Below are 27,756 nucleotides of genomic sequence, written 5' to 3' on the forward strand. Positions count from 1 at the left end.
TCTTTTAGTGGCAGGAGAGGTATCAACCGTGTCATTTACTATGCAAATTGAGACCATCAATTACAGGCAGAAGGTCCCACAATGTTTAATTTTCTCTCCCATCTCTCCTTTTATTGGCATCTGCAGAAAGCCAGGAGCAGGAGGGCTCTGCCCAGCAGCCCTGTGTGGGGACTCTTCCAGCTGCCAGCTCCCCCTCATCTCTTTTAATTTTAATTAGCTGCTTCTGCAGCCACCCCGTGGAAAACCAGGCTGGGAGCTCAGCTGGTGCCACAGGGAAGGGGAGAGAACCCTTTGCAGGGCCAGGCTGCTGTCTTGAGGGCCAAGGGCTCATGTCATGGCTACTGCCTACCCCAGACTCATGGAGCTGTTGAGGTTGGAAGAGACCTTTGAGACACCAATTCCAGCTGCTCACCCTGAGCTCACAACCACACCACTGCCACTACACCACGTCCCTCAGCACCACATCCTCCAGGGATGGGAACTCCACCACCTCCCTGGGCAGCCTGGGACAGTGCTGGGAAGAAGTTGTTCCTCATAGCCAACCCGAGCCTCCCTTGGCACAGCCTGAGGCTGTTCCCGCTGCTCCTCTCACTCCTTGCATCTTCTCTTCTCCCCAGCTCTTTCCTCCGGCGTTTGACCATGGCTGGGCTCTGTGGCCTTGGAGGCCTTTCCCAGGCTCAGTGCCCTGTGGTTGTGTTGCAGGGGGGGTGTGTGTGGCCCAGTCTGTCAAGATCCCTCGGGAGCCCAAGGCGGGAGAGTTCGACAAGATCATCCGGCGGCTGCTGGAGACGTCCCACGCGCGCGCCGTCATCATCTTCGCCAACGAGGACGACATCAGGTGTGGGGCTGGGCTGGCTGGCACGGGGAAGTGCGCCTCAGGGCACCCACACCGTGCCCAGGGCACGCTCTGTGTCTGCTGGGGCTGGGGCCAGGGGTGTGGGGTGCCGACGGCAGGAGCTAGGCACGGCCACGGGAGGCAGGCTGCCCTCGGCGTGGCTGTGCCTGCAGCCTGCTGTGCAGGGGCCTTGGACACGGCCCAGAGGTGGCTGCACGGAGGAGAGGCTGCAGCCTGCAGCGTGGCCTGGGCACATCTGTAGCAGGGAGTTGTGGTGTGGCCGTGTCTGCAATAGGGACAGTCCTGTGGAGGAGACAGAGGGTGCTGGGGACAAGGTAACCCTGGGGAGATGTCAGCTGGACTTGAGAAGAACATTTGTCACCCTGAGAGCAGCTGGGGACTGGGATCATCTCCCAGGGGAAGCAGTGGATTCTCCTGCACTGCACAGCTTTCAGGCTCAGCCTGGCAGGCTGCTGGGCCAACTCCACCATCCCCTTGAAAGGTTGGAGCAGAGGAGCCTTGGAGTCCCTTCCTGCCTGGCATTCTTTGACTCACTGAGCACCAGCCATGGAAGGCCCCAGGTGCTGGTTCTGCTTTGCTCTGCAGCCTCAGCCTGCAGGGTGGAAGAGGATCAGATGCAGGGGGACCATATGGGGACCCTCTCCTTGCCACCTCGCCTGGGGACAGAGCCCTGCTTGGAGGTGCTGAGCTGCTCTGCAGGCACAGCGACATCTTGCAGCTCTCCTTGTTTACAGAGCAGAAGGATTCGTGTGGCACTCCCCCTGATTCCTGAGGAGCTAACCAATTAATTAATCAGCAAACACGATGCCAGTGTGGGCAAACTGTGAGTTCAAACCAGTTCACATCAGATGTGCAGCCCCTCCCAGTTCCTTCTTCCCTTCCTTAACAGAAACGTTTGCAAACCTGCTGTTTGGAGGGGGCTGGGGGCTGTAGCTGGCTGTGTAAATGGCAAAGCCCAGCAGCTGGGGCTTGTAACCACCCAAACGGGATCCCACCCTGTGGGCACTGCTCTGCACACCTTGTGCTGGGAAACCTGGGGTCAGCCTGGCCATGGAGACTGCCATGGACCCCACCCTTGTGCCAGTCTGGGCTGTGGAGCCTGGCAGGGGAGGTGCTGCCACTCCCAGAAGGTGCAGGGCAGCGCTGCTGGGTTGGATGCTCCAGGGATGGCTGTGGCTTGAATTTATGCCTGGCTCAGGTCAAGAGGCAGCTGGGAGAAATCTGGAGAGGAGGCTGAGGGAAGAGCTCATGGCTCTGCACAGCTCCCTGGAAGCAGGATGCAGTGAGGGGGGGTTGGGCTCTGCTGCCTACTAACAGGTGATAGAATGAGAGGACATGGCCTGAACCTGCACCAGGGCAGGCTTAGGCTGGAGATGAGGGAAAATGCCAGAGTGGTCAGGCACTGGCAGAGGCTGCCCAGGGAGGTGGTGGAGTCCCCATCCCTGCAGGTATTCCAGAAACCTGTGGCTGTGGTTTGGTGGCCATGGTGGAGCTGGGTTGCTGGCTGGACTGGATGCTCTCAGAGGGCTTTCCCAACCCCATTCCATGTTTCTAAGCATCAGACACAGGATCATCCTTGATCTGCCCTGGGGCCATCCTGCCCTGCTGAGGACCAGGGGCAGCTGGAGGTGCTGTGAGTGCTCAGATCCTGCCTCCTCCTGTCTTGGCTCCACTTGCTGCTCGATTTCCACAGGGTTGCTTCCATGTTTCAGACACCATCTGGGCTTGGAATGCTCAGCTGCTGACGCTGGGGGTGACTCACAGCCTGCTCACTGTGCTGGGAGCCGAGACGGAGCCGCCCTGGGCTCTGCTCCCGTGGGACCCACGCAAGCTCCCCGGGGAACGATGAGCCCTGGGAAAAGAGAGAGCCTGGAGGCTTGGAGCCAGGAGCCAGGAATGCTCCCTTCCACCTACGGAGATTTTCTGAGCTGGCTGGTGCTGGAGTGTGCCAGTGCGTGGCTGAGTGTCTGCCCAGCAGGGCGAATGGCATCTCCTGCTCCCCACTGCTGCTCTCCTGCTCCCCACTGCTGCTCTCCTGCTCCCCACTGCTGCTCTCCTGCTCCCCACTGCTGCTCTCCTGCTCCCCACTGCTGCTCTCCTGCTCCCCACTGCTGCTCTCCTGCCCAGCAGAGCCCAGTTCGCCTCTTGCCTGGGCACTGGGGGCACTGGCAGCACTGGGGGCACTGGCAGGCTCTCTCCCATGGCTTGCAGTGCAGAGTGGGGCTGTGAGCATGCTCTGCAGTGCTGCTGCTGCTTTTCATGCCTGCTGTGGCATAACCTGATTTTTGTCTTAACTAATGTTGGGTAATTAAGGGGGAAATTCAATTAACAGTCAGCAAATATGCAAATGAGGTGGGAGAACCAGGCTGGGCAGGGAGGAGGGTGTGGAAGCTGAGCAGCAGGGGTTGCTCTTGTGTATGGCTGTGACCCTGCTGTAGCTGACCCTGCTCTGGCAGGGGGCTGGACTGGATGATCTCAAGAGGTCTCCAGAGGACCTTCCAGCCTCTCTCATTCTGCACTCTGTGTGAACTGGGTCGTGCCTGCTGCCAGCTGAGTGCCTGGAGCAGGAGAAGCAGAGAGCCCTGAGCGTCCCTGCTGCCGTGGGGCTGGATGTGAAGCCAGTGCCCCAGCCCCACGGTGCCAGCGAGTGCCAGTCCCTGCTCTTCTCTCCACAGGAGGGTGCTGGAGGCGGCCAAGAGGGCAAACCAGACAGGACACTTCATCTGGATGGGCTCTGACAGCTGGGGCTCCAAAATCTCCCCCGTCCTGCACCTGGAGGAGGTGGCCGAGGGCTCTGTCACCATCCTGCCCAAGCGAGTCTCTGTCAGAGGTAGGGAGCTGTCCCCTCAGCGGCCCCCGGGGTTGGCTGTTCTCCCCCTGAAGGCAGCCCCTTAAGCACAGGGGTCTGGCTGTGGCAGGCTCTGTGCTCTGCAGCGAGTTTTCCCTGGGTGGTTTCTTCAGCCTGCAGCTTTGCCCGGGGGGCAGCTTGGACACAGACTCACTGCCCCCAGACCCCAGCGCCCACAGCCCCCCTCCCCCTCTGCCTGGCGAGTGTGGGGCTGTGCTAAGCACCTTGCTGCCGCCCCAGCGACTTAACCCTTTTGCCTCCTCTTCCCGGGCAGGCTTCGATCGCTACTTCTCCAGCAGGACCCTGGACAACAACCGCAGGAACATTTGGTTCGCTGAGTTCTGGGAGGAGAACTTCCACTGCAAGCTGAGCCGGCACGCACTGAAGAAGGGCAGCAGCATCAAGAAGTGCACCAGTAAGGGCTGCGGGGTGCTGGGGGCAGGCAGAGGAAGGGCAGCAGCATCAAGAAGTGCACCAGTAAGGGCTGTGGGGTGCTGGGGGCAGGCAGAGCCTCCTGGGCACGCAGCTCCCTTGCCTTGCCCCTTGTGAGCTCTCAGCTCAGCCACGTCCCAGCTGCCCTGCAGCTGCCAGCCCAGCTCCAGGCTGCTGTGTGGCAATTAATGCTCCGTGTGGGGAGGGCTTGGCTCTGAGTGGAGCTTTTCTGGCCTAAGCAAAAGGCCAAGTGGGAATGTGGGGAAGGCTGGGGAGGTGCTGGCACGTGTGCAGCGTGAGGAGCGTGGGTGCTGCAGAGCTGCTCACCCGTGGGGGCACTTGGGAGGGGTGGCTGTGGAAGCTGTGCTGTGCCAGAGGCTGGATGGACCAGGAAGAGCCTGGGAAGTTTCTAAGGGTTTTTTTGGAAGGCTTTGAGCTTTTATTTTTTCCCCAGTGAGGAGGATGATGATGATGATGATGATGATGATGATGATGATGCTTCCACATCCTCTCCCCTGTAGGCATTCCCTAGTTCAGAGATTCACAGAATGGTTTGGAAGGGACCTCAGAGATCATCCAGCTCCAGCCCCCAGTCATAGGCAGGGACACCTCCCACCAGCCCAGGTTGCTCAAGGCCTCATCCAGCCTGGCCTTGAACACCTCCAGGGAGGAGGCAGCCACAGCCTCCCTGGGCAGCCTGTGCCAGAGTCTCACCACCCTCTAAAGAATTTCTTCCTCATCTCCAGCCTCAATTTGTCCTCCTCAAGCTTCAATCCATTCCCTCTCATCCTGTCACCACAAGCCCTGGTCAAAATCCCTCCCCAGCTCCCCATGGCCTTGGGCAGCTGAGAGCTCCTCATCTTTCCCCATGGCATCAAGAAATCCCCAGCAGCAGGAAGTGCAGGAGCAGGTCCTGCCAGCTGCTGATCTCTCCATCTCCATCAGCATGTAGCATTTACACCAGCAATATTTCAGGGCCAAGGTATTAGTTGAGGCAGCTGAAACCAGGAGATGGCAAATGTCCTTAGAACTGTCTTTAGATTATCTCAGTTTGTCAGCAAATAAATTACCTGCTGGAGGTCTGCTTGGCAGCTGAAGGGAGAGGGGGAGGCAGGCACCATGGAGCAGATCCAGCTGCCTGTGCAGCTCCAGGTGCTCCTCACCCAAATGTCCTCTTTGGGGCTGTTTTCCTCAGGGCACTGTGCTGACTCTCCCTCAGCTTCAGGTCTGGGTAGAGCCCCACATGCCCAGGGGAGTGCTGCCTCTGCCCTGCTTTTGCATCCCAGAAACCAAAGGGAAGGATCCTGCCATGGGGAGGACAGCTCATGGCTCCTCTTCATGGATGGGAGAGTTGGGAGGGAGGTGAGGGCTGGAATGGGCACCAAGGTGTGTCCAGGACCCATCTGCCAGCAGCTTTTGCAGTAGGATCTCCTCAGGTTCTTTCCCCACTGCCCAGCTTCCTCCTCCAGGCTGTTTCCTGACCCTCCTGGGCTGGGCAGCTGCCTGCAGGGTGCCAGCTGCTGCTTGTGCCTGGCCAGGCTGGGCAGGATCCTGCCAGTCTCTGCCTCCTTGGCAGTTCCCACAGGTGTGGATGCAAGTGGGGAGGTGCTGGCAGCACCAGGTGTGCCAGGCTGCAGGTGTGGCCTGGGGGGCAAGCTCCCCTCTGCCACCTGCATGGGGCCTGCAGGATGCTCCCAGACCCTGTGGGCTCCTCCTTTTATGGGAGAGCTAATTAACAGCCTTGGTTAAGCAGGGCTGGATGGAAACTGCTTTGAAGCAGGGCTGTGGATTCCTCTGCACTCACCTCTGCCTGAGCAGGCTGTGGGTGCAAGCAGCAGCTGGGGCAGGGATGGGGCAGGGAAGCTCTCAGTGGATTTTTCTTCTTTATTGGTGACTCCTCAGATTCTTTTCCCTCTCTGTTTTGCTCCTCTCCAGTTTCTTCTCAATGTGGGGTTGGTTTTATTTGTGGCATTGGCTGTTTTCCAGCACAGCTTCCCCCAGCCAGGCCAAGAAGGGAGGATTTGCACTGCTCACCTGGGACTTGAGGTGACAAAAGGTGACCTAGGATGGGTCTGAGTGGGAGGAGACGTCCCAGAAATGCCTCTGCTCAGCCTTCCTGCATATCCATCACCTGGACAGAGGGCACTGCCAGCCTTGCTGTGAAGGCAGCTCGGGGGAGCACTGCAGAGGGATGTGTGCAGCAAGCATCCCTCGGAGGAGGTGGTCCCAGCCCCCCAGATCCGTCCCAGAGCCACTGCAATGGGTGCTGGGGGCTGCTGCCAGCACCCCTGATCTTGGGAGATGCCAAGGGGACTTCACCCCAGCTCTCTGGAGCAGCTCTGGGGGAGATTTTGATAAGTGCTGTTGAGGGGCAGCGAAAGGGAACTGAAGCTAATCCCTTCCCACCCAGCGCTGCAGACCGCCCTGCCAGGGCCTCCTGCGAGGCTCAGCACACACTTGGAAATTAATTAGCAGCCCTGCAGCACCAGGCCTGACCCTGCTGCTCTAATCAGCAGGGTCACAGCCTGTTTGCAGCCCTAATCCCCTGTAAGGTTGGCCAGGTTTGTTGTCTCCATGTCAGGAACAAGCCTCAGCCTTCCGCTCCGTGGTGCCCTCTCTGTGCTCCAGCCTGGGCCTGGGGAAGGTGCCCAGGGGACAGCCCTGCAGACCTCAGCTTCTCTGCAACAGCTCAGCTCTGGCACTAGTGCCAGCTTCTCCCACTGCTCTGAGCTGGGGCACCTTGCTGCAGGCCAGAGGGATGTTTGGGAGGAAAATCCAAGCCACTGCAGCCTGTTCCATCCCAGAATCTCAGCGTGGTGTGGTTGGAAGGGACCTCTGGAGCTCACCCAGTCCAACCCCCTGCCAAAGCAGGGCACCCACAGCAGCTTGCCCAGGAGCACACTGGCCAGGGGGGTTGGAAGCTCTCCAGAGGAGACTCCACAACCTCTCTGGGCAGCCTGCTCCAGGGCTTCAGCAGCCTCACAACAAAGAAGTTTCTCCTCCTGTTCAGATGGAACCTCCTGGGTGCCAGTTTGTGCCCATTGCCCCTTGTCCTGTCCTTGGGCACCACTGAGCAGAGCCTGGCCCCAGCCTCTTGCCCCCACAGCTCCTTTAGCTCCTGCTGAGCACTGCTCAGATCCCCTCTGGGGCTGCTCCTCTCCAGGCTCCCAGCCCCAGGGCTCTCAGCCTCTGCTCCTCAAATCCTGGGTAGGATCTGAGGTGCCTGCTATGAAGAGATGAGTCCTGAGTCCTGCATGTCCCATGGGCAGCAGGATGGTGCTGAGGGTGGCAGTGCAATGGGGACATCCCCACAGGCTCATCTCTGGACAGTTATCAGACTCTTTTTAATGGGTAATTATCTTGACGAGCCAGTGGCTGAGTGTGGCTGGGGAGATGGCTGTGGGGAAGGGCCTGCAGCTGAGGGGACGATGAATGGCTGCTGTCAGTGATGTGGAAGGAAGGAGAAGGTGACAGGTTCCACAGGAGGAATCTCTGCCCAGTGCAAAGGCATTTTTATAACCCTGAAGGCCAGGCTATAATTCACCTCCTGGGATCATCTTTCCTTCTTGCTCAGCTCATCGCCAGCTCCCTTTAGCCTCTCGTCAGTGTCAAGTGTCCCTCCCCGTCCCAGCACGGGGACCTCCTGCTCTGCAGCTCTTGAGGCTGTCCCTGCTCAGAGGTTTGCTGGCTTCATCCTCCCTTCCTGCAGCAGGCAGGGAGATCAGCAGCCACAGCTTGCTTGTGCCCTCTCTGTGCCCTTGCTCACACGCGCTGTGCCCTGGTCCCCTGCAGTCACCATCAATCCTCACCCCACGCACGGTGGAGCCAGCATCGATTCTGGACACCCTTGGATGGCTTTCTAGGATGCCTCTGGCTCCCCAGGGGTGAAGGCCATGCCTCCAGCTCTCTGAGGAGCCTCTGGCTGCTGCTGAAGGAGCTGTGGCCTGGCAGGGTGCCCGGCGGTGCCGCAGAGGCTGTGGTGCTCCGTCGCAGCCTGGCCCCATGGGAGATGCTCTCTTAGCTGTAATTAGCAGCGTGCTCGTTAAGGGCTGTCTCTCACCAAGTGATTAACTACTGCCCTCCTGTCAGGGGTGGCTGTGACAGCAGAGGCAGGCAGCTGTGGCTGGGAATCACCAGATCCTTGTGGGATCCTGCACGGGGGGATGGCCTGGGACACTGCACAGGGCTGTGGGGTCAGCAGGGTGGGAGGGTGGCAGGGGGGTGATGAGGGGAGCAGGCTGGCAGGAGGCTTTGGCAGCAAGGAGGGCACACAGCCAGTGATGGGCATTGCCTGGGCAGTGCCTTAATGTGGCCATAGAGACTGAGCTGGGAGCTCCTGGCAAGGTGAAGGAGGTCAGCTCGTGGGGGTGAAGTCTGGCATTGCCCACAGCCCAGCCTGTGTCCTGCTGCAGGGCATGGAGACCTGGCAGCACAGAGATGTCCCCTGGCACTGGCATGTGACATCCCAAGGGCTCTCAGGGGCACAGCACCGCAGGGAGGTTGGGTATTTCCCCAGGGAACCTGTTCCTTGGCTGCCCACAGAGGCCAAACCTTCCTGGTGTGAGCTCGGCAGGGCTGTGGTGACAGCCAGGGTGTCCCTGCTGGGACAAGGCACACACAGGCAATGGGAGGACTCTGGGCTGGTGGAGAGGCTCAGCCCCTGAGCCTTGGAGGTGCTGAGACACTGCAGTGTGGAGCTTGTTTTGGGAGAAGCCTGATGGCACTTGAGGTGCAGCTCTGCTCCTTCCTGGGGCATTCCCAGGCCACCAAAGCTTCCTGCTGGGAATGAGCTGCCCTGGCTGGCCCACGGCTCTGTAGCTCTGGGAGTGGGCTTGGAGTCTGCAGCTGCTGCAATCCAGAGTGGGCTGATGTGCAAGGCTTTGGCTGCAGCAGAAGTGTCCCTGTGGGCATAGCAGGGAGGTGGCATGGAGCTGGCACCCAGCCCTGCTTCGTGTGCCCACAGACCGGGAGCGCATCGGGCAGGACTCCTCCTACGAGCAGGAGGGCAAGGTGCAGTTCGTCATCGACGCTGTCTATGCCATGGGGCATGCCCTGCACAACATGCACAAGAACCTCTGCCCTGGCAAGGTGGGGCTGTGCCCCAGGATGGACCCCGTGGATGGTGTGGAGCTGCTCAAGTACATTCGCAACGTCAACTTCTCAGGTCTGTCCGTGCGCGGGGGGCTGGGGAGGGATACCCCTGCGGGGCTGGGGGCCTCATGCTGTCCCCTGCCTTGGGCCAGCAGCCACAGCTCATTCCTGTTCCCATTTGGCACCCATGGCTCTGCAAATGCTGGCTGCACAGATGGGGCAGGCCTGCAGAAGAGGGGTTCTGAGTTTCCACATCTCCTGGGGGCCTCGGGAGGGTCACCCAGCGGCAGCCCTGGCCCCAGCCTGCTCCCCGCTGCCCCCTCACAGCACGGCTGGCAGAGGCCCTCTTGATTCATGCTGCTGTGTCCCTGTTTGTCTTCATCTCTCCGCTGGAAATGCATCTTGGTGCCTGCTCCAGCTCCTTAATAAACATTTTCTGTCTTGTCCTCCTTATTACTCCTATTTATCTCCACCCTCTTCTGTCTCTTTCATTTATTTCACTCTCTTGCTTGATTTCCCTCCCCTCCTTTCCCTGGGGTTTGTCTGCACAGCTCACTTCAGAGCAGCTTTCCTCCCTTAAGAGAAGCAGGAATCCAGCTGGGGTCACAGAGTTTGGTGTCTGGCCAAGGGGTCAGGACCATGAAGCCTCTGCACCAGGCTGGGGCTGGGCTTGGGTTTCTTTCCCCCTATTGCTTCCTATACCCTGTGCCTATGTTGGCTTCACCCTGGCACTCCCAGGAGTGAGAAACCTCCTGGTAAGGAGGAACATCAACCCAGAGCCCCTTTGACACCACCACCCAGGACATGTGGTGCTGTGGGTGCCATGGGTGCTGTGGGTGCTGAGCCCTGCTCCTCTCGCAGGCATTGCTGGCACCCCTGTGACGTTCAACGAGAACGGGGACGCGCCAGGGCGCTACGACATCTACCAGTACCAGATCAGGAACTCCACCCCTGAGTACAAAGTCATTGGGCAATGGACTGACCAGCTGCACCTCAAGGTAAGGCTGGGGGCTGGCTGGGGCTGTGGTGTGGCTGTGCATGGCCCATGCCCAGGGGAAGGTCCTGCAGATCTCTCCTGTACCCACTGAGGCTACTGAGGATCACAGAATGGTTTGGGCTGGAAGGGGCCTCAAGGATCATCTGGTTCCAACTGTCCCATGGACAGAGACACCTCCTGCTAGCTCAGGTTGCTTAAGGCCTCCTCCAGCCTGGCTTTGAATGCTTCCAGGGAGCATTCAGGCATGGATGGGGTGCGGGATGGAGCTGGGAACACCGCTGCAAGCAGAGCAGGGGCATCCCCCTGTGCCCCTGGGACGCTCCCTGGAGTCCCAGCCGCAGCGTCAGTGGGACCGGTGCCCTCTCACCCCACAGGTGGAGAGCATGCTGTGGCCAGGGGGCGGGAGCCAGCTCCCCAGCTCCATCTGCAGCCTGCCCTGCAAGCCGGGCGAGAGGAAGAAGCTGGTGAAGGGCATCCCCTGCTGCTGGCACTGTGAGCGCTGCGACGGCTACCAGTACCAGCTGGACGAGTTCCACTGCAAGCGCTGCCACTTCAACGAGCGGCCCAACGAGAACCACACCAGCTGCACCCCCATCCCCATCATCAAGCTGGAGTGGAGCTCGCCCTGGGCCGTGGTGCCCGTCTTCGTCGCCGTGGTGGGCATCATCGCCACGCTCTTCGTGGTGGTCACCTTCGTGCGCTACAACGACACGCCCATCGTCAAGGCCTCTGGCCGGGAGCTCAGCTACGTGCTGCTGGCCGGCATCTTCCTCTGCTACGCCACCACCTTCCTGATGATCGCCGAGCCCGACCTCAGCACCTGCTCCCTGCGCCGCATCTTCCTGGGGCTGGGCATGAGCATCAGCTACGCCGCGCTGCTCACCAAGACCAACCGCATCTACCGCATCTTCGAGCAGGGCAAGCGGTCGGTGAGCGCCCCCCGCTTCATCAGCCCCGCCTCCCAGCTCCTCATCACCTTCAGCCTCATCTCCCTGCAGCTCCTGGGCGTCTGCATCTGGTTCATCGTGGACCCCTCGCACTCGGTCATCGACTACGAGGACCAGCGGACTACCAACCCCCACTTTGCCAGGGGCGTCCTCAAGTGCGACATTTCGGACCTGTCGCTCATCTGCCTGCTGGGCTACAGCATGCTGCTGATGGTCACCTGCACTGTCTACGCCATCAAGACCCGCGGCGTGCCCGAGACCTTCAACGAGGCCAAGCCCATCGGCTTCACCATGTACACCACCTGCATCGTCTGGCTGGCCTTCATCCCCATCTTCTTCGGCACCTCGCAGTCGGCGGAAAAGGTAAGGGGGGAAGGGAGAGGTCTGGCTGGTGGCCCTGGGGGGCTGCCAGGAAAGGGGCTGGGAGAGGCTGAGGAGTCCTAAGCGAGGAGGGAGACTTCCCTGTGGTCCTGATGGCTCCGTGGCAGGAGTTGGTTTGCAAACCTCCTGCTCTGCTGGGGAGCAGAGACCCTCCAGCCCCATTTGCCTCTTCCTGTGTTCAGTTTCCCTCATCCTTCCCTTCCTGTCCCTCTAGTTTTCAGTGCCCTGTTGGCTGCTGCTCTCCAGACAGGGACCTGTGGGCAGCACAAGCTGCTGCTCTGCAGGCTGGGAGAGGATGGATCCCCAGGGCAGGTCCAGGTCCTCGGTGTCATGAGCACCATTCCTGCATGGAAAGGGGACCCAGTGCTGCCCTGCTGACTCCTGTTCCCAGTGCTGAGTCAGTGATGGAGGCTGGAGAGGTGGAGCTGCCCTCTACCAGTGGTCCTGGTGCCAGTACCCATGGGAGTGAGGCCAGGCTGGATGAAGCTCTGTGCCTAAGTGAGAGGGAGTGAGAACAAAGAAGAAAAATCTCATGAATGGGACCCAAATCCTCTTTGCCTGCCAGCCCAAACAGGAGCTCATTGCTGCTCAGAGCAAACAGCTTGTGCCTGCCAGCCTGCTGCTGCCTCTGGCAAATAAACCTCCCTGGAAATCCCCAGGGTGACCCAGTGCCTGAATTCCCTCTCTGGACCCAGTGCCTGAACTCCCTCTCTGGACCCAGTGCCTGAACTCCCTCTCTGGACCCAGTGCCTGAACTCCCTCTCTGGACCCAGTGCCTGAACTCCCTCTCTGGACCCAGTGCCTGAACTCCCCCTCTGGACCCAGTGCCTGAACTCCCTCTCTGGACCCAGTGCCTGAACTCCCTCTCTGGACCCAGTGCCTGAACTCCCTCTCTGGACCCAGTGCCTGAACTCCCCCTCTGGACCCATCACAACTGAGATGATTTCCCCCAGGCATGTCCCCTGAGCTGCTGAATTCACAGCTTCTGGAAACCTCTGTTGAGGAAATGACCTCAAGTTGTGTCAGGGTGGGAAAAATTTCTTCACTGAAAGGGAGGTCAGGGGTTGGAACAGGGAGGTGGTGGAGTCCCCATCCCTGGAGGTGCTCAAGAAACCTGTGGCCATGGCGCCTGGGGACGTGGTTCAGTGGCCACGGTGGTGTTGGTCGGACTCAATGACCTCCGAGGGCTCTTCCAGCTGAAACAGTTCTGTGACTCTATAGTCGAGCTGAGAGGTCTTTTGCCGTGGACCCCAGAGGACGAGCTGTGTCTTGGAGAGCTGCTCACAGCATCAACCCCAAGGAGGCCAGGTCTGCCCAGGCACCTTGCACCTTGGCTCCGCCAGAAAGTCTCTGCCAGGCCAGCCGGCGGCGGCTGGAAGTGCGAAGGAGGACGGAAGGCGCTGAGTGGCTGGGGCCTGTTGGCACCTTCCCACCGATGAGCTGGCAGGGGAGATACTGACAAGAAAGCAGGGCTCTTTTCTTGAAAAAAAAAAGCTTGTGAAACAAAAGCTCCCTTAAAGCCTCCTTAATGTGCTCTGCACACGGTGGTAATAAAGATGGAGATGATAATGATTGTAGATTATGCGCAAGGTTGCTCACCTCTTCCCTGCAGCTTGTCACAGGATAATTTAGGGCTGCCGGAGCTGGCTGTCAACTGCAGCTCCACAATAGGCTCTGCCTCACTTCGGGGGCTTGTAACGTGCAGGGCTGCTCTGTTATTAGGCTGCTAACAAGCTGATTAGAGGCAGGGAAAGTGATGTTCCCAACTCCCCTTGGACGCAGCTCTCCTTCTCCACGCCTGCTGCTGGCTGCTGAGCAGTCCCAGGGAAGCCTTTGTGGTGTTTGGGCTCAGCTGTGCTGCTGTGGGATCCCAGGCTGCTTTGGCTGGGAAGGGACCTTTCAAGCTTGTCCACTCCAACCCCCTTGCAGTCAGCAGGGACATCTGCAGCCAGAGCAGCTTGCTCAGAGCCCCAGACAACCTGACCTGCAATGGTGCCAGGGATGGGGCAGCTCCCACCTCAGTGGGCAACCTGGACCAGGGTCTCACCACCCTCACCGTGCAGAAGTTCCTCCTGATGTCCAGCCCAAACCTGCCCTGCTCCAGTTTCAAACCATTGCCCCTTGGCCTATCCCCACAGGCCCTTCTGAACAGTCCCTCCCCAGCCTGCCTGGAGGACCCCTTCAGATACTGCAATATTCATCCCACAGAGCATGGTTGGAGTTTCACTTGAATCCTGAGGATGCCATGGGGCAAACCCTCACCTCCAAAGGCCACCCAGCACCTCTGCCCTGACCTGAGCCTGCCCCCAGGGCTGCCTCCTGTGCCAGGGGAGCTGCAGGCAGATCTCCAGCTCTGCTTCACTTCCTCTTCTGTGCCTACAACTTGGCATGGAGCTGGCACATTGTTCTAACAAGTCCCCCAAGCCCTCTCTCCAAAGAACCTCTTATCCCTGCCGATCCCAGAGGATTACAGAAATAGCAGGAACAGAGGATCTAAAGAAGGAGACAATTTCCTGCACTGATAAGGCAGCAGCTGAGCAGCAGAGTCATTGTCTGGCTCTGTTTATCACCTTTGCTTTCAGTGAGGGGAAGAAGGAATGGGAAGGACTGGTCGAGGGTTGGTTTAACAGAACTGGAGCAGGGCTGAGCAGGTTTTCCCTTCCCCAGCACCCACAGTGGTGCCAAATCTCTCCTAGCTGGGCCAGGCATGGATTTAGAGGCAGGATGTTGCTAATTAATGGCTGTGGGACAGCACAAGCTGTGCAGGGCTGTGCTTGAGCCTGGGCTGCTTCCCTGGAGCAGGATGTGCTCATCCAGCCCTGGGACAAAGGCTGAGCACGGCGCTGGCCTCGGGGGCTTGTGCTGGGTCACTGCAGGTTGTGGCAGTCCCTCGATGCAGCAGCAGCCTGAGTCGCTCCAGGCTCTTTGAGCCTGCCCACGGAGCAGGAGTGCTGCCGGAGCAGGAGCTGGGACTGCTTTGATAGCTGCAGCAGGCTCCTCAAAGGGCTCTGCAGGAAGTGTTAGCAGAGCAGGGGGCAAGTGAGGGCCTGCACTGGGAACCAATTAGGAGAGTAGGAACCGAGAGGGTGAGAAATGGTCACTCTTTGGATGTGGCAGAAGGTTAACTGTGCCATGCTGGCTGAGCTTGGACCCCAGGATGAAAGTCCTCCTCTGAGCTGTGAAGGGCTCTGCTGCAGAGGTCAGCATGGGCTGCAGAAATGAGGCTGTTGCTGCCAAATGCATTGCCAGGGTCCCTGTGGTAGCCACAGTGGCCCTGTGAGACCCCAAGAGTGCTGCAGGGGTTTGAAGAGGGCTAAAGGATGGAGGAGAGCATGGGGAGCCTGGAGCTGGTGCCACTCAAGGTCTTGGGGGAGAGGAGTCCCTGGCAGTGCTGGGAGATGGAGCCCTGGGCCCTGGCACTCCGGGGGAACGTGCAGGGAGATGCCTGAGCTCAGGCTCAGCTGCTCTCTCCCTCTGCACTGAAATGCCTCTGGTGGGAGGCAGGAAATATGGAAATCGCTGGATTGCAGAGTGAGGCTCCTCCAAAGGCATCTGCTGAGGACCAGGGAGGTGGGCAGGTGTGGGAGACAGGGAAGTGAAGGGCTGGGGAGCCTCAGCCCTGCCAAGGTGGTGCAGAGCAGAGCTGTGCCGGTCCCTGGGACAGGGGCTAGGGGCTGGCACGCCAGCGCTGCCCTCGTTCCCAGTGAGCCTGGTCCCTGCTGTGCTGGACTTGCAGCAATGTCTGGGGAGTTTCAGTGAAAACACAGAGAGAAAAGGCAAGAGAAAAAAGGCAGAGAGGAGCTGTGCTGGCACAGGGCCCTGCTTTGACTTCCCTTGATGAAATGACATTTTGATTTCCAAAAACTGCCTGGATCCGCTCCGCGTGTGACTGCAGGGAAGGGAACAAACAAAGCAGCCCTGTGACAGCAGCAGGATTTATTCTGGGGACAAACCAAACTTTTGGGTTGACTCAGAGCAAATCTTGTTGCTTGCTCACCCCCCACCCCCTTCTGGGCTGAGCTGAAGTGCTCCTGGGCCTCTGTGCTTGTGTCTGAAGCAGGAGAAGAGAGGGAAGTGTTTCTTGGCATGGTCACAGCTGGAAGCTGCAGGTCCTGGGGAGGGATGACAGCCCCAGGCAGGAGCTGTTGTCCCCCACCAGCTCTCACTCATGGCGTGGAGCTGTCTCTGTGCATCTTCTCTGCAGGGAGTGTGTGGAGCCTTGGAGCTCAGTTTCTCTCCTCACTCACCTCCTTGCCTTCTTGACTCCAGAAAATCAGCCCCCAAGTTGTGTGTGCAGGTGGGGAGCTGGGGACCCCCTGCCCCCACTGGTGCAGAGCTGCTCCAGGTTCTGCCACCTTGCAGGGCACTAAATCCCACACAGAAACCCTGGGCCCCTGTGACTGAGCCAGGGGCAAAGATCAGAAACTGCCTTAACCCCCCTAAACCCCTGCCTACAGCCTCCAAACAGCCCCAGGGGCTGAGCACAGCTGGAGAAAGGCCCCCGAGGACCCAGAGCCCACTCCCTGCTCAGCCCAGAGAGACCCAGAGCTTGAGCTAGGAGGTGGAAGAGAGGATGCTGGAGAGGATGGAGCCTGGTGCTGGGAGCAGGGCTGCTGCTGGTGTGAGGCTGCTGCTGGTATGAGGCTGCTGCTGGAGCAGGGCTGCTGCTGGTGTGAGGCTGCTGCTGGAGCAGGGCTGCTGCTGGAGCAGGGCTGCTGCTGGAGCAGGGCTGCTGCTGGTGTGAGGCTGCTGCTGGTGTGAGGCTGCTGCTGGTGTGAGGCTGCTGCTGGTGTGAGGCTGCTGCTGGTGTGAGGCTGCTGCTGGAGCAGGGCTGCTGCTGGTGTGAGGCTGCTGCTGGAGCAGGGCTGCTGCTGGTGTGAGGCTGCTGCTGGTATGAGGCTGCTGCTGGAGCAGGGCTGCTGCTGGTGTGAGGCTGCTGCTGGAGCAGGGCTGCTGCTGGAGCAGGGCTGCTGCTGGTATGAGGCTGCTGCTGGAGCAGGGCTGCTGCTGGTGTGAGGCTGCTGCTGGTATGAGGCTGCTGCTGGAGCAGGGATTCTCAGAGCTGCATCTGCCTGCCCAGCCTCCTGTGTGGCTCAGAGGTGAGGGGTGGGGGATGGGCGGATGGAAGGGGTCTCGTTGCCTCCCATTGCCTCCTGTTTCAGGTGCCCCTGGCTGGTGAGGAGCCTGCCACAGGCTCTCCATAGGAGAATGGATTATTCTCCAGTCAGATTAATGGGCTTTCATTTTGCAAAACATCTGTCACTGTTAGTCCTGGACAGTGAGCGTGAAATTAGTTTTGACTGCAGAGAGGCAGCGTCGGTGTGTGAGATGTGACTTACATCACAACGGCTCAGGGAGGCAGCTGGGACATGGGCAGCACCTGTTGAGGGGAGCTGGGGGAGCTGGGGCTGCCCTGTCCCAGCCCTGGCAGTGGGTGTCCTGCTGTGCCCATCGCTGCAGCAGCGCAGCTCCCACCCTGTGGCTGGTGGAGCCTGCTGCCAGTGCTGGAGAGGAGAGGGAGAGGATGAGGAGGGCAAGAAGGGTCCATCTCTGGAGGTGTTTTCAAGTTGGGGTGCTGGCAGGTTGCTGCTGGAGCAGGTATGGGTGCTGGGAGGTCTTGGCACAGGGAGGCCACGTCAGGGCCCCGGGTCAGGGCTCTGGCACAGCCTCTGCCTGTTTGCAGGAGGGGAAACAGCCAAAGGGAGCTGAGGTTCTCCCCAGGTGCACCTTGGCCCACGCCACATTCAAGCCTGACGTTTAAGAGCCAACACTGCCAACATTTCCAGCCCTGGCTCCCTGCCTCTTCCTCATCTACCCACAACATTCCCAAGCTCCCTGTCCCCTCTCCTCCTGCCCCAGCCGCCCCGGGGGTGCGGCAGAGCCGCGGCTGCCAGCTGCCCCCTTGTGTCTTGCAGATGTACATCCAGACCACGACGCTGACCATCTCGGTGAGCCTGAGTGCCTCGGTGTCCCTGGGCATGCTCTACATGCCCAAGGTGTACATCATCCTCTTCCACCCGGAGCAGAACGTCCCCAAGCGCAAGCGCAGCCTCAAGGCGGTGGTGACCGCGGCCACCATGTCCAACAAGTTCTCCCAGAAGGGAGGGTTCCGCCCCAACGGGGAGGCCAAGTCTGAGCTCTGTGAAAACCTGGAAACCCAAGGTAAGGTTTGGGCAGCTGCCCCTGCCAGGGCCCGGCATGGGGCTGGCAAGCCCAGGGCCTGGGCTGCAGCCGTGCTGTGCTCCGGGGATGCAAAGGGTGCTGGCAGAGAGGGACATCTGCTGTGCCCGGAGGGGGAAGGTGTTCAGGCTCTGCCTGGGCTCTTCCCAGGGCCAGGCTGGAGCTGGGGCTGGCACAGTGGCAGTCACCAGGCTCCCCTGGGAGGAGAGCTCTGTGCCTGTTCCATGTTTGGGTTTCCCAAACCAGAGGCTTGAAGGAGGAAGGAATTGTTGCAGGCAGTGCTGCTGGGAAGGGCTGGAGAGAGGTGGGGGTTGGTCTCTTCTCCCTCATATGAAATGACAGAAGGAGGAATGACAGAGGAAATGGCCTGGAATTGTGCTGGGGAGGCTTAGGTTGGACATTAGGAAAAGTTTCTTTGCTGCAGGAGTGGTCAGGGACTGGCAGAGGCTGCCCAGGGAGGTGGTGGAGTCCCCATGCCTGGAGGTGCTCAAGAAACTGTGGCCATGGCTCCTGGGGCTGTGGTTTGGTGGCCATGGTGGGGCTGGGCTGAAGGCCAGCCTGGATGACCTTGGAGGCCTTGTCCAACCCAAACAATTCTGTGATTCTATGATTCCCTGGTTCCCACCTGCTCTCAGCTATGCTGAGCATCCTTCTCCCCCAGGACTCACAGCAGGACCCCCTGAGGATGGTCTGTGCCTGGAGCAGGGTGAGCTGAGCTCCATCTGCCACGTCCCCAGCCCTGCTGTGCCTCCCATGGGGAACAGAGCAGCTCGGTGTGAGCAGGGCTGGCAGCGTGCTCCTGGGCTGTGCCAAGGCAGGGAGCATGGCACAGCAGCAGTGCTGGGGGCTGGTGTGGCTGTCAGGGAGGGCTGAGGGGCTGTTTGTCACTCTGCCACTGGCAGGGTCACGTATCCTTAAATAAACAACAGGATAAATAATTCCCAGGGCTCTGGGCCGGGCAGCCTGGCTCTGGGAGCAGTGTGGCTAACAAATAGCTCTGTCAGCTCTCATTTCTTCTGGCCTATCTAATTGTTATCTGGGAAAAGCAGCCTGGAATCTGCAGCAAGCTTCATTTGTCAGCAAGGCACCAAGGAGAGCTGCTGGATGTCCCCTCCCGGTGCCAGGCTCTGCAGGGGACAAGTTTGTGCTGCTTGTGGTGTCTTGGGCTTCGCCCTGTGCCCAGCCACCCTCTGTGTCCTTGGCTGCAGGGTGCCTGTGGGTCTGCTGAGCCCCCAGGACCTGGGGAGCTCATGGTGGGATCTGCACCAAGCACCCTGAGACAAACTGGGGCCTTGCAAGGTGCCACTTGCAGCTCTCCCAGAGCTCTGTGGCTGTTGCTAAGAGCAAGCAACCTGCTGCAGGCTGAGGCACTGGGCACAGCCTGGGGAGCAGGAGGATTTGTTCCTGTCTGGTGTTTTCCTGACTCTGGGCTTTGCTGAAGGGTCTGGAGAGCAAACCTTGTGAGGAGCAGCTGAGGGAGCTGGGGTGGTTCAGCCTGGAGAAGAGGAGGCTGAGGGGAGACCTCATTGCTCTCTGCAGCTCCCTGGAAGGAGCCTGGAGCCAGGTGGGGGTTGGGCTCTGCTCCCTAGGAACAAGTGATGGGACAAGAGGAGATGGCCTCAGGGTGCCCCAAGGGAGGTTTAGGTTGGACATGAGAAGAAACTTCTTCCCTGAGAGGGTTCTCCAAGCCTGGCACAGGGAGGTGGCTGAATCCCCATCTCTGGAGGGGTTTCAAAGCCCCAGAGCTGCGGTGCTGAGGGCCATGGCTTAGCCCCAGCCTGGGCAGAGCCAGAGAAGGGTTGGGCTGGGGGATCTTGAAGGGCTTTTCCAACCCAGGTGATTCTGTGATGGTCAGGCTGGGGCGATGGCATGGGGGTGGACTGATGCTCCACGTTTGTGTCTCCCCAGCTCTGGCCACCAAGCAGACCTACGTCAGCTACAGCAACCACGGCATTTAGCTCCTGGCAGGGAGCCTGCCGAGGCCAGGGGGAGCTCAGCCACAGCACCCAGCACAGAGCCACCCGGGGAGGTGGCAGCAGGGCGGGCAGAGCTGCCGGGGAAGGTGCTGATCAACAGCGGCAAAAAAACAGCGACGCGAAAGAGAGAGAAGCGACACAAAGAGAGCACCGCAGGGGGACAGCGCCCGGGGGGAGAGGGACAGCTGAGCAGGGGGGCAGAGGGGGCAGACTCCAGCAAGCCTTTGGGGAGTGGATTTTTTTTCCCTGTGTCTCGGCAGAAAGAAAGAAAGAAAGAAGCAGAGACTGAAGATTTCCCTTCTCTGGAGCTTGTGAGGTCGTTTGTGGTTGTGCAGATCCTTCTCTTTGCTCTTTCTTTAGGTTTTTTGGAACCCCTCCATTCTTCTTTTGTTCCTGTCTTCCTCTGTCCCTCTTCACTCTCTCCCCCACACCCCTACCAAACCCTCTGTGTTGCAAGGGGAAAAAAAAAAAGAAAAAGGGAGAAAAAAAAAAGACAAAAAAAAAAAGGGAAAAAATGACCTAAAAAAAAAACCAAACCCCAAAAACCACCAAAACCATAAAATTTAAATAAATCAATTAAAAAAAGAGAGAGAGAGAGAACAAAATAAAAGCAAATCCAACCCAGACTGTGTTCCAAGTGCTGATTTCTGTAGGTGGTTTAATTAATGTCTGTGATGACCTTCTGGATTGAAACCTGTCTGCTTTGTGTACTGACCAGTCAAGAACCACACCACCCCCCCACCCCCCAGCAACCCCCCAGTTCAGTGCCTGGATGTTTCTGGTTCCTGGATGACTGTGTGGAGCATGAACATTTTTATACAGCAGATTTCTAATAAAAGACCTTGGTTTTGCACTCAGCTGTTTGCTGTCTCTTGGTGACTCTGCCAGGCTGTGGCTTGCTCTTGGCTGCTGGGGAAGGTTGGGGGGCGGGGGGGGCAAGCACACCAGGGGGGCAGAGAATGGGTTGGGCTGGAAGGGACCTCCGAAGGTCAGTAGTTCAAAGCCCATTCTCCACTAGATGAGGCTGCTCAGAGCCCAGGGCTCGCAGCCTTTGCTCCTCACAGAGCTGCTCCAGGCCCCTCGGCAGCTTTGGAGCCTCCTCTGGGCTCCCTCCAGCGGTTCCCTGCCTCTGGAACTGGGGAGCCCAGAACTGGACCCAGGATTCCAGCTGTGGCCTGGCTAGGGCAGAGTAGAAGGGGAGGAGAACCTCCCTCAACCTGCTGGCCACGGCTTCTGAATGCCCCCAGGACAGCATTGGCCTTCTTGGCCATGAGGCACACTGCTGTCTCCTGGAGAGCCTCTTGTCCCCCAACACTGAGGTCCTTCTCCTCAGAGCTGCTGCCCCCTCCCCTGTCCTGCTGCAGGAGGTTGTTCCTCCCCAGGTGCAGGACCCTTCACCTGCCCTTGCTGTACCTCATGAGGCATTAGAGTCCCCTCCAGCCTGACCAGGACTTCCTTCACCTTCTGAGGGAGGTCAGCTCCACCCTCCCCATTAGGACCAACCTGTGCTAATTAGGGAGTTGTTAAAAGCAGCTCTGCCCTGCCTCGAGGGAGGCTTCACTCTTCTGGCTCCAGCCTGGCCTTTGGGGCAGGTTGTTGCTTTAGGCAGTCAGCAGAAGCGCTGGAGCTGGCAGCAACGTCCTGACCTCCCCGAGGCACTGAGAGCGCTGGGATGTCCTCCTCCCCACACCCGAGGGTGCCCAGGTAAGCCCTTCTCTGAGCTTGGGAGAAGTTGCTGCTGTGCTTTGCCTGCCCCCGGACCTATTTGTGCCTCACCTGCAGCTCTGCTCTGGCTCTGCGGGGCCGCCCGGGCTGCGTCCCGGCGAGGGCAGAGCTCTGAGCACCGCGGGGAGCTCCCGCCGCGGATCAGAGCGAGAGGAGAGCTGCAGCCGTTCCGTGCCGGCACGGAGAGGGCAGAGCCTGGCTTGAAGGCAGGAGTTAAAAAAAGCAGGCAGCAGTGTAATGAAAAGCTCAGGACTTTGATAAGATCAAACTTGTCAAAGGAGCTGCTCGGCAGGAAAATCTGCTCCCTTCCCACCGCATCCATCACTGTCGGATCAGATGTGAAATGCTGTCTGGTTCAGAGGGCTCCCAGAAAACCTGAGCTGATGTCTCTGGTGCCGTTCCTAGCTCTGAGACGCTGCCCTGCTGCTTGCACAGGCAGCTTTCCACCCCAGCTCTGCCTGATAACGCCTGGAAAGCCTGACAGCAACTCCTCCCTCCCCTGCCTGGCTGTGAGGGGGGATGGTCCAAGCCCTCCAGGGAGGCTGTGGCTGGGGACTGGCCGTGCTGGACCAGCCTGGTGTCCCTCCCAGCACTGGGAGGGTTTTGGTGGTGGAGGCAGTGCCCCCCCCAGCACGGCTGCTCGATGTGAGGCAGCATCTCCTGGCACAGGGCTGATCCATTCCAGACACTTATTTGATTGTGGAGCTAATTAAAAGGGAGCAGTCTTTAAGCAATTGAGATGATGGAGAGCGATGTGGAGCTGGGCAGGCTCTGGTGCTGCTGCCTGCAGAGGGGGGAGAGCTGCTGCTGGGGCAGTGTGGGGAGCTGGTGTCCAGCAGGATTAGCTTTTTGCTTTGCTTGGTGGTTTTGAAGGCAATTCTGCTGCCTGGGGGTGAGCAGGAGGGAAGCCCAAGCGAGGGCCATGATGATTAGTAGGAGCCTGGAGCAGCTCTGTGAGGAGCAGGGGCTGAAAGCCTGGAGAAGCACAGCCCCAGAGGGGATCTGAGCAATGCTCAGCAGGAGCTAAAGGAGCTGTGGGGGGCAAGAGGCTGGGGCCGGACTCTGCTCAGTGGTGTCCAGGGACAGGGCAATGGACACAAACTGGAACCCAGGAGGTTCCACCTGACCAGGAGGAGAAACTTCTTTGTTGGAGCAGGCTGCCCAGAGAGGTTGTGGATTCTCCTCTGCAGACTCCCAAGACCTGTCTGGGTGTGGTGGTCCTGGGCAGCCTGATCCAGGCCAACTTCTAGAGGTCCTTTCCAACCCTCCCCTGCTGGGGTTCTGTGAAAGAAGATCCTGAGCCCCAGTCTCTAGATCCCCAGGTTTGGTTCTTTGTGTTTGTTTTGTGTTAAGCAAGGCACCAGCCCTGAGATCTGTTCCTCGTCCTCTCCTCCACTGCAGCTTGCAAGCACTTGGCTGATTTTCCCTGCTTTCTGTGGAGAGTTGTTGAGCTTAAGCAGCAATAATTGCCTGAGCTCCCTGAGTGGCTGCCCTGTGTGCTTTGCACTTTTTCTGAGAGGCAGGGAGGGAAGTCTGGGCTGGTGCAGACATCCCCTCCAGCACCTGCTCCTCTCTCCCCACTCCTCCAACCGCCACAGAGTGCTGAGGGTCGGAAGGGACCTCTGGAGGTCACCCAGTCCGAGCCCCCTGCTAAAGCAGGGCACCCACAGCAGCTTGCCTGGGATCACAGTGGCCTCCATTGGAACTCCTGCTGGCCTTGGCTGTCATTCCAAACCCCACTCTTACTGCTGCTGTCCCTTCTCCAGGGACAAGCAGGAAGCTTTGGGGTCCTGCTGCCCTCTCCATGCCATGTCTGGGTGCTGGAGTAGGGAGCTGGGTGCAGGATCTTCTCCCCAGCCCAGCACAGAGCCTGTCATTAGCTCTCTTCTGAGAGGCAAATTACAGCCTTCAGTGGCACAATTAGGACAAGAAATGGAAAACAAAGTAATTTCTTTGCTGATTTCTTGGCCTGGCTGCCATCTCCTCCCCTGCTCCTGCAGCAGGGGGAGACAGCTGCCCCAGCACCCAGGTCTGGAGAGCTCCTGCTGGAGGCACAGCAGAGCTCCTTGGTAAGCAGAGTTGAGGAAGGAGATGGCAAGAGCAGGGCAGGGGCTCAGAGCAAGGTGCCACTCGCAGGCAGAGCAGAAGGCAGCCAGGCTGTGGCAGATGCTGCTCACACAGGGGGGGCCCAGCCCTGCAGCCAGCAGGCTGAGCTCTTCGCTGTGCTACCAAACGCTTCTGAGACTGGCTGAAGCCTTTGGCCTGCAGCATCAGGCCCCTGTTGGGGTCACTGGGAGCTTTGGAGATGCAAATGGAGACCTTGAACTTAATTTTGCTGGGCCGTGGGAAGGCAGCAGGGAGGATGGAGAGCTGTGATGAGTGTGGCAGAGCTGCTGAGCAGCTGCTGGGGGATGTCTGAGAGTGGGCAAGGACCAGCAGCAGGCTGGAGCTGGACATGCCAAGGGTCTGCTTTGCCCTCAGTGAGCTGCTCCCCGTGGCTGGAGCCCGCAGGCAGGGGCTGGGGGGCTGTGAGGGGGTCTCCCCAGCCCTGCTGCTCTCTTGGAGGGTCGAGTGAGGAGGCAGCAGATTGTGTTGAGCTCTCACTTGAGCGGCGAGAGCTGCAATTAGCATTTAATGAAGCTTCTTGCTTTTATTTTTAGGTAACCTCTGATTCCCTGACTGTGTAATTTAGTCCTCCATTGCTTGGAGATAATTAAAGTATGTCACTATAATTTGCTTTTTTTAAAAGCCTGTAATTATGTTTTTATTGAGAATAAAAAAAAGGGGGGGGGGAATGAAAACAATGTTGGGGAGGATGAGGCTTGGGATGGGCAAGGGGAGGATGAGGCTTGGGATGGGCAAGGGGAGGATGAGGCTTGGGATGGGCAAGGGAGGCTGCTTCCAGACTGGAGGCTGAGGAGAGCTTTCCAGGGTGCTGGGTGGACTGGAGACAGAGGAAGGCCTCCCCCTGTGCTGGTGTGGGCAGGAGTGAGGTGCAGTGTTTCAAGTGGAGGGGCCAGAGCTTGGTGTGTCCACAGGCCCTGCTCACTCCTGCAGGGGTTTTAGCTGCAGGGCAGCTGCTGCAGGGAGCACCAACACTGCTGCCTCTGCTCCTCAGCATCCTTCCCCTCCTAGCACCCCGGGAGAAGGGATCTGCCCTGCCCCACCTGCACCCTAACCTGCAGGCTTGGGGGCAGCCCAGGATGGCTTTTGCCTGGAGCAGAACAGCTGAGGTCTCATCCCTGCAGCCTCCCCCCTGAGGCTGCTCTGCCAAGCCTGGCAAATACCTGCTGCAGGCTGGGCCTCGGTGCTTTGATTGCAGGCATCTGGTCCCCAGCACAGAACCTGCTCTGCTGGTGCAGGGCTGCACAGCTCACACTCCATGTGCAGCACATCAATGGGGAGGAAACTCAGTGTCTCTTCCCAGGCCTGGCAGGACCAAGCAGCCTTTGGGAAATGCTCCCTGCAGCAGCCTGGGCTGTGTCTGCATCCATAAACACTGCTGCTGGATGCCACAGAGGATGTGTGCCTGCAACCCCCCCAGCACTGCCTGATGCCAGCCAGAGCGTCCTGCCTCGCTCCAGCCCTTGTAGTGCTGTGCATGGCCCTGGGCCAAGTGGTTCCCTGGTGTGCAGGCAGCCCAGCAGAGCTGCTTCCCTTCAAGCTGCTCTGAAAGCAGAGAGTGGCCATGGCAGGAGCTGCTCACCTACAATTCACAGCCTGGAAATTGGCTGTTGAAGGCAAGTTGAATAACAAATAAATTCCAGATAATTGATTGGCCTGAAGCCAGTTCACAGCCAGGGAGAGCTGGAGTGAGGTGGACTGGGGGATTGTTGGCTTGTTCTTGAAGTCAGCCTCACTCAGGTTTTGGAGTGCTAAGAGGTTACATTTAGTTTAGAATATATTTAATTCATTAAAAGGTTGAACTTCCCTGCTGCAGAGCTCAGATCTGATCCCAGGCCTTATTCCTTGTCTAAAAGCAAAGGTTTCCTGCCAGAGACACAATGCAGAAAGCCTCTTGGTGCTTAGGAAAAGTGACTTGAAAGGAGGATGGTGCTGGACTGCAGTCCAGTGCTGGGAACCTGCTGCCCCTCAGGCTGATGTCCTCACTGCTGCCTGCCCAGTTTTCCTCTTGCTCCTCCTGGGCTGCAGCCTTTGGGGGCTGTCACCCAGAGCCACAGTGCTGGACATGTTCTGGATGCTGCAAACAGCATCCTGGAGGACCTGCAGCCAGCCCTTGCCTGCTTGCAGGCTGTGCCATTTGGTGCAGTCCTCTGCAAGGCCTCTCTGGAGCTGCCACAGAACCACAGAACTGTTTGGGTTGGAAGGGACCTCCGAGATCACCAAGTCCAACCATCAGCCCAAGACCACCACGCTCGTCTCTTTCATGGGGCTGGGGCCGAAGGGGCTCACGGAAGGGCAGTACCAGGGCAGGGGGTTGTGTTCCAGCCTCCCCCAGGCTGTCTGAGCTGATGGCAGCAGGAGCAGGCTCCGTGCTCTGCTCCTCCTCGCTGTGCAGAAATCCCTCTCCCGAGCCAGGTGTCACAGCTCCACCCTCCCCGAGCCTTTGTGAGCTGCTGGCGATAACAAAAGGAAGGAGCAGCACTTAACACCCAATAAAACCCACACACCATCAGCAGCTTTTATCCTGGTTGCTATGGGAACGCCATGCATGCACCGGAAACGCTGGAGTATGCAAATGAGCTGCTTAATTAGTTCTCCTCCGTCTTTCATGCTCCTGGTGCAGCAATCCGATCATTAGATGAACATGCCACTTAATTATTGGTAGCTTAACCAGACACAAGCTGGGGTGACCTGGGGGTTTGTGGGAGCTGGCTGCTGGCGCAGGGAAGCTGAGGGGCAGCAGCTGCATGGAGCTGGAAGCCTCCTCTGGCAGCTTTGGTCCTGGCAGCAGCTGCTGCTGTGGTTCCTGCCGTGTTTGGTGAGGGTGGCTCTGTGTCCCCAGGCGCTGGGCTCTCCTGGTTAGCCTGAGCTGAAGGCCCAAGCTGCTCTCTCCCTGCGGGCCCTGAGCCCCGGGGGGGTGTCAGCAGCACCCTGGCTCTGGTGGCATCGGGGGTCAGGCTTGGACTTGCTGCCTGCAGCCTGCTGGCTCTGCAGAGCCAGATGCCAGCTGGGTGCATGTGTGAGCTCTTGCTGCAAATGCTATGAGTTTTTCACCAAACAAGCTTCATTAATCGTCTAATAACCGGATTAATTAAGGACACTGAAAGTAAACAGCAAGAATGTAATTTGCCTCTGATTGCCATGTAATTGCAGGAGTCTGCTCCTATTTACACATGCAGAAAGTGTTGTTGACAGAGGCAGTGGGACCCAGAATAACAATTTATGGAGGGCAAACGTGCCCTTGGGGTGCCCAGACCCCTCCAGCCATGTTCTTTGCTGCCTTTGGTGTCTGTTTTCTCCCTGTGGTGCTCTGACTCCTTCCCAATTAGCCAACTCGCTGCTATTTGCAGAGCTTTCCAAGCTGTTTGCTTAGGCAAACAGTGCTGCTCCAAACAGCCTGGCAGAGCAGCCTGGGAGCACTCTTCCTGTGTCCTGCAAGGCAGCAGGGAAGAAACCTCTCTGCCCTGAGGGACAGTCCTGCCGAGGCTTAGGAGCAGCTCTCCCTCTGACCCTGTTGACTTGGGGACTTTGGTTGTGTTTGGAGGAACTTCCTCCTGCAAGCCCCAGAGAGCTTCCAGGGCTCCAAGAGGAGACAGAGACCAAGAGGTGAAGTGGGGGCATGCAGGGAGGAAAGCAGATGCTGTGTGGATGGGAGGCAGAGCCAGGGACTCAGTTCCAGAATCTGAGCTCCACACCATCTTGCATCCCTCGTGTCCTCCACCCCTATCAGCTGGTCTGGTTTCCAGCCCTTCTCTCTCCCTGCACGCAGGGACAGCTGGGTGGTGACTAATCTCCCAGCCTCTGCCTCCCCTTAGCCCTGGGTGAGCTTTCTTCTTGGGCTCGACCTTGTCAGCACCAGATCTGCGCTGCTCGGGGAGCAGGAGCCTGCAGCTCTGCAGGGCTGACTCTGAGCTCCCTCTGTGTGTGTGTGCCCAGCACGGGGAGCTCAGAGGACTAATTCCAGCCCGGAGAGCCCCAGGCTTGGATTTGTCTCTCTTATAGACACAGCTTGGTGGAAGCAAGAGTACAAAGCAGAGGGATGTGACCTTTCAGGAGCAGCCCAGGAGGCCTGTGGCAGGCAGGACTTGTGCTTTAATTCCTCACGGGGGTGGTGAGGGCTTGCCTCAGGCTGCCCCAGCCTGTTCTCCAGGTGCTGACGGCCTTGGATGGGAGCAGTGTGTGCTGAGTGCTTGAGGGAT

At 58.9% G+C, this 27,756-nt stretch overlaps 1 protein-coding gene across 2 annotated transcripts in view; it reads left to right on the plus strand.

The window, feature by feature from the left end:
• GRM4 (glutamate metabotropic receptor 4) overlaps positions 1-19,864 on the plus strand; it is a 41,112-nt gene extending 21,248 nt beyond the window's left edge. For both annotated transcript variants that reach the window (XM_054176259.1, XM_054176260.1), the window contains exons 4-11: positions 703-838; positions 3,532-3,686; positions 3,979-4,119; positions 9,100-9,300; positions 10,089-10,225; positions 10,599-11,534; positions 17,468-17,714; positions 19,641-19,864. In XM_054176259.1, the coding sequence (XP_054032234.1) occupies positions 703-838; positions 3,532-3,686; positions 3,979-4,119; positions 9,100-9,300; positions 10,089-10,225; positions 10,599-11,534; positions 17,468-17,714; positions 19,641-19,690 (2,003 nt within the window). In that variant the 3' untranslated portion in view covers positions 19,691-19,864. The remainder of the gene's footprint in view (positions 1-702; positions 839-3,531; positions 3,687-3,978; positions 4,120-9,099; positions 9,301-10,088; positions 10,226-10,598; positions 11,535-17,467; positions 17,715-19,640) is intronic.
• Positions 19,865-27,756: the final 7,892 nt, after the last annotated feature.

Source organism: Dryobates pubescens, chromosome 35 (genome assembly GCF_014839835.1).
Source record: "Dryobates pubescens isolate bDryPub1 chromosome 35, bDryPub1.pri, whole genome shotgun sequence".
In the NCBI taxonomy this organism is placed as follows: Eukaryota; Metazoa; Chordata; class Aves; order Piciformes; family Picidae; genus Dryobates; species Dryobates pubescens.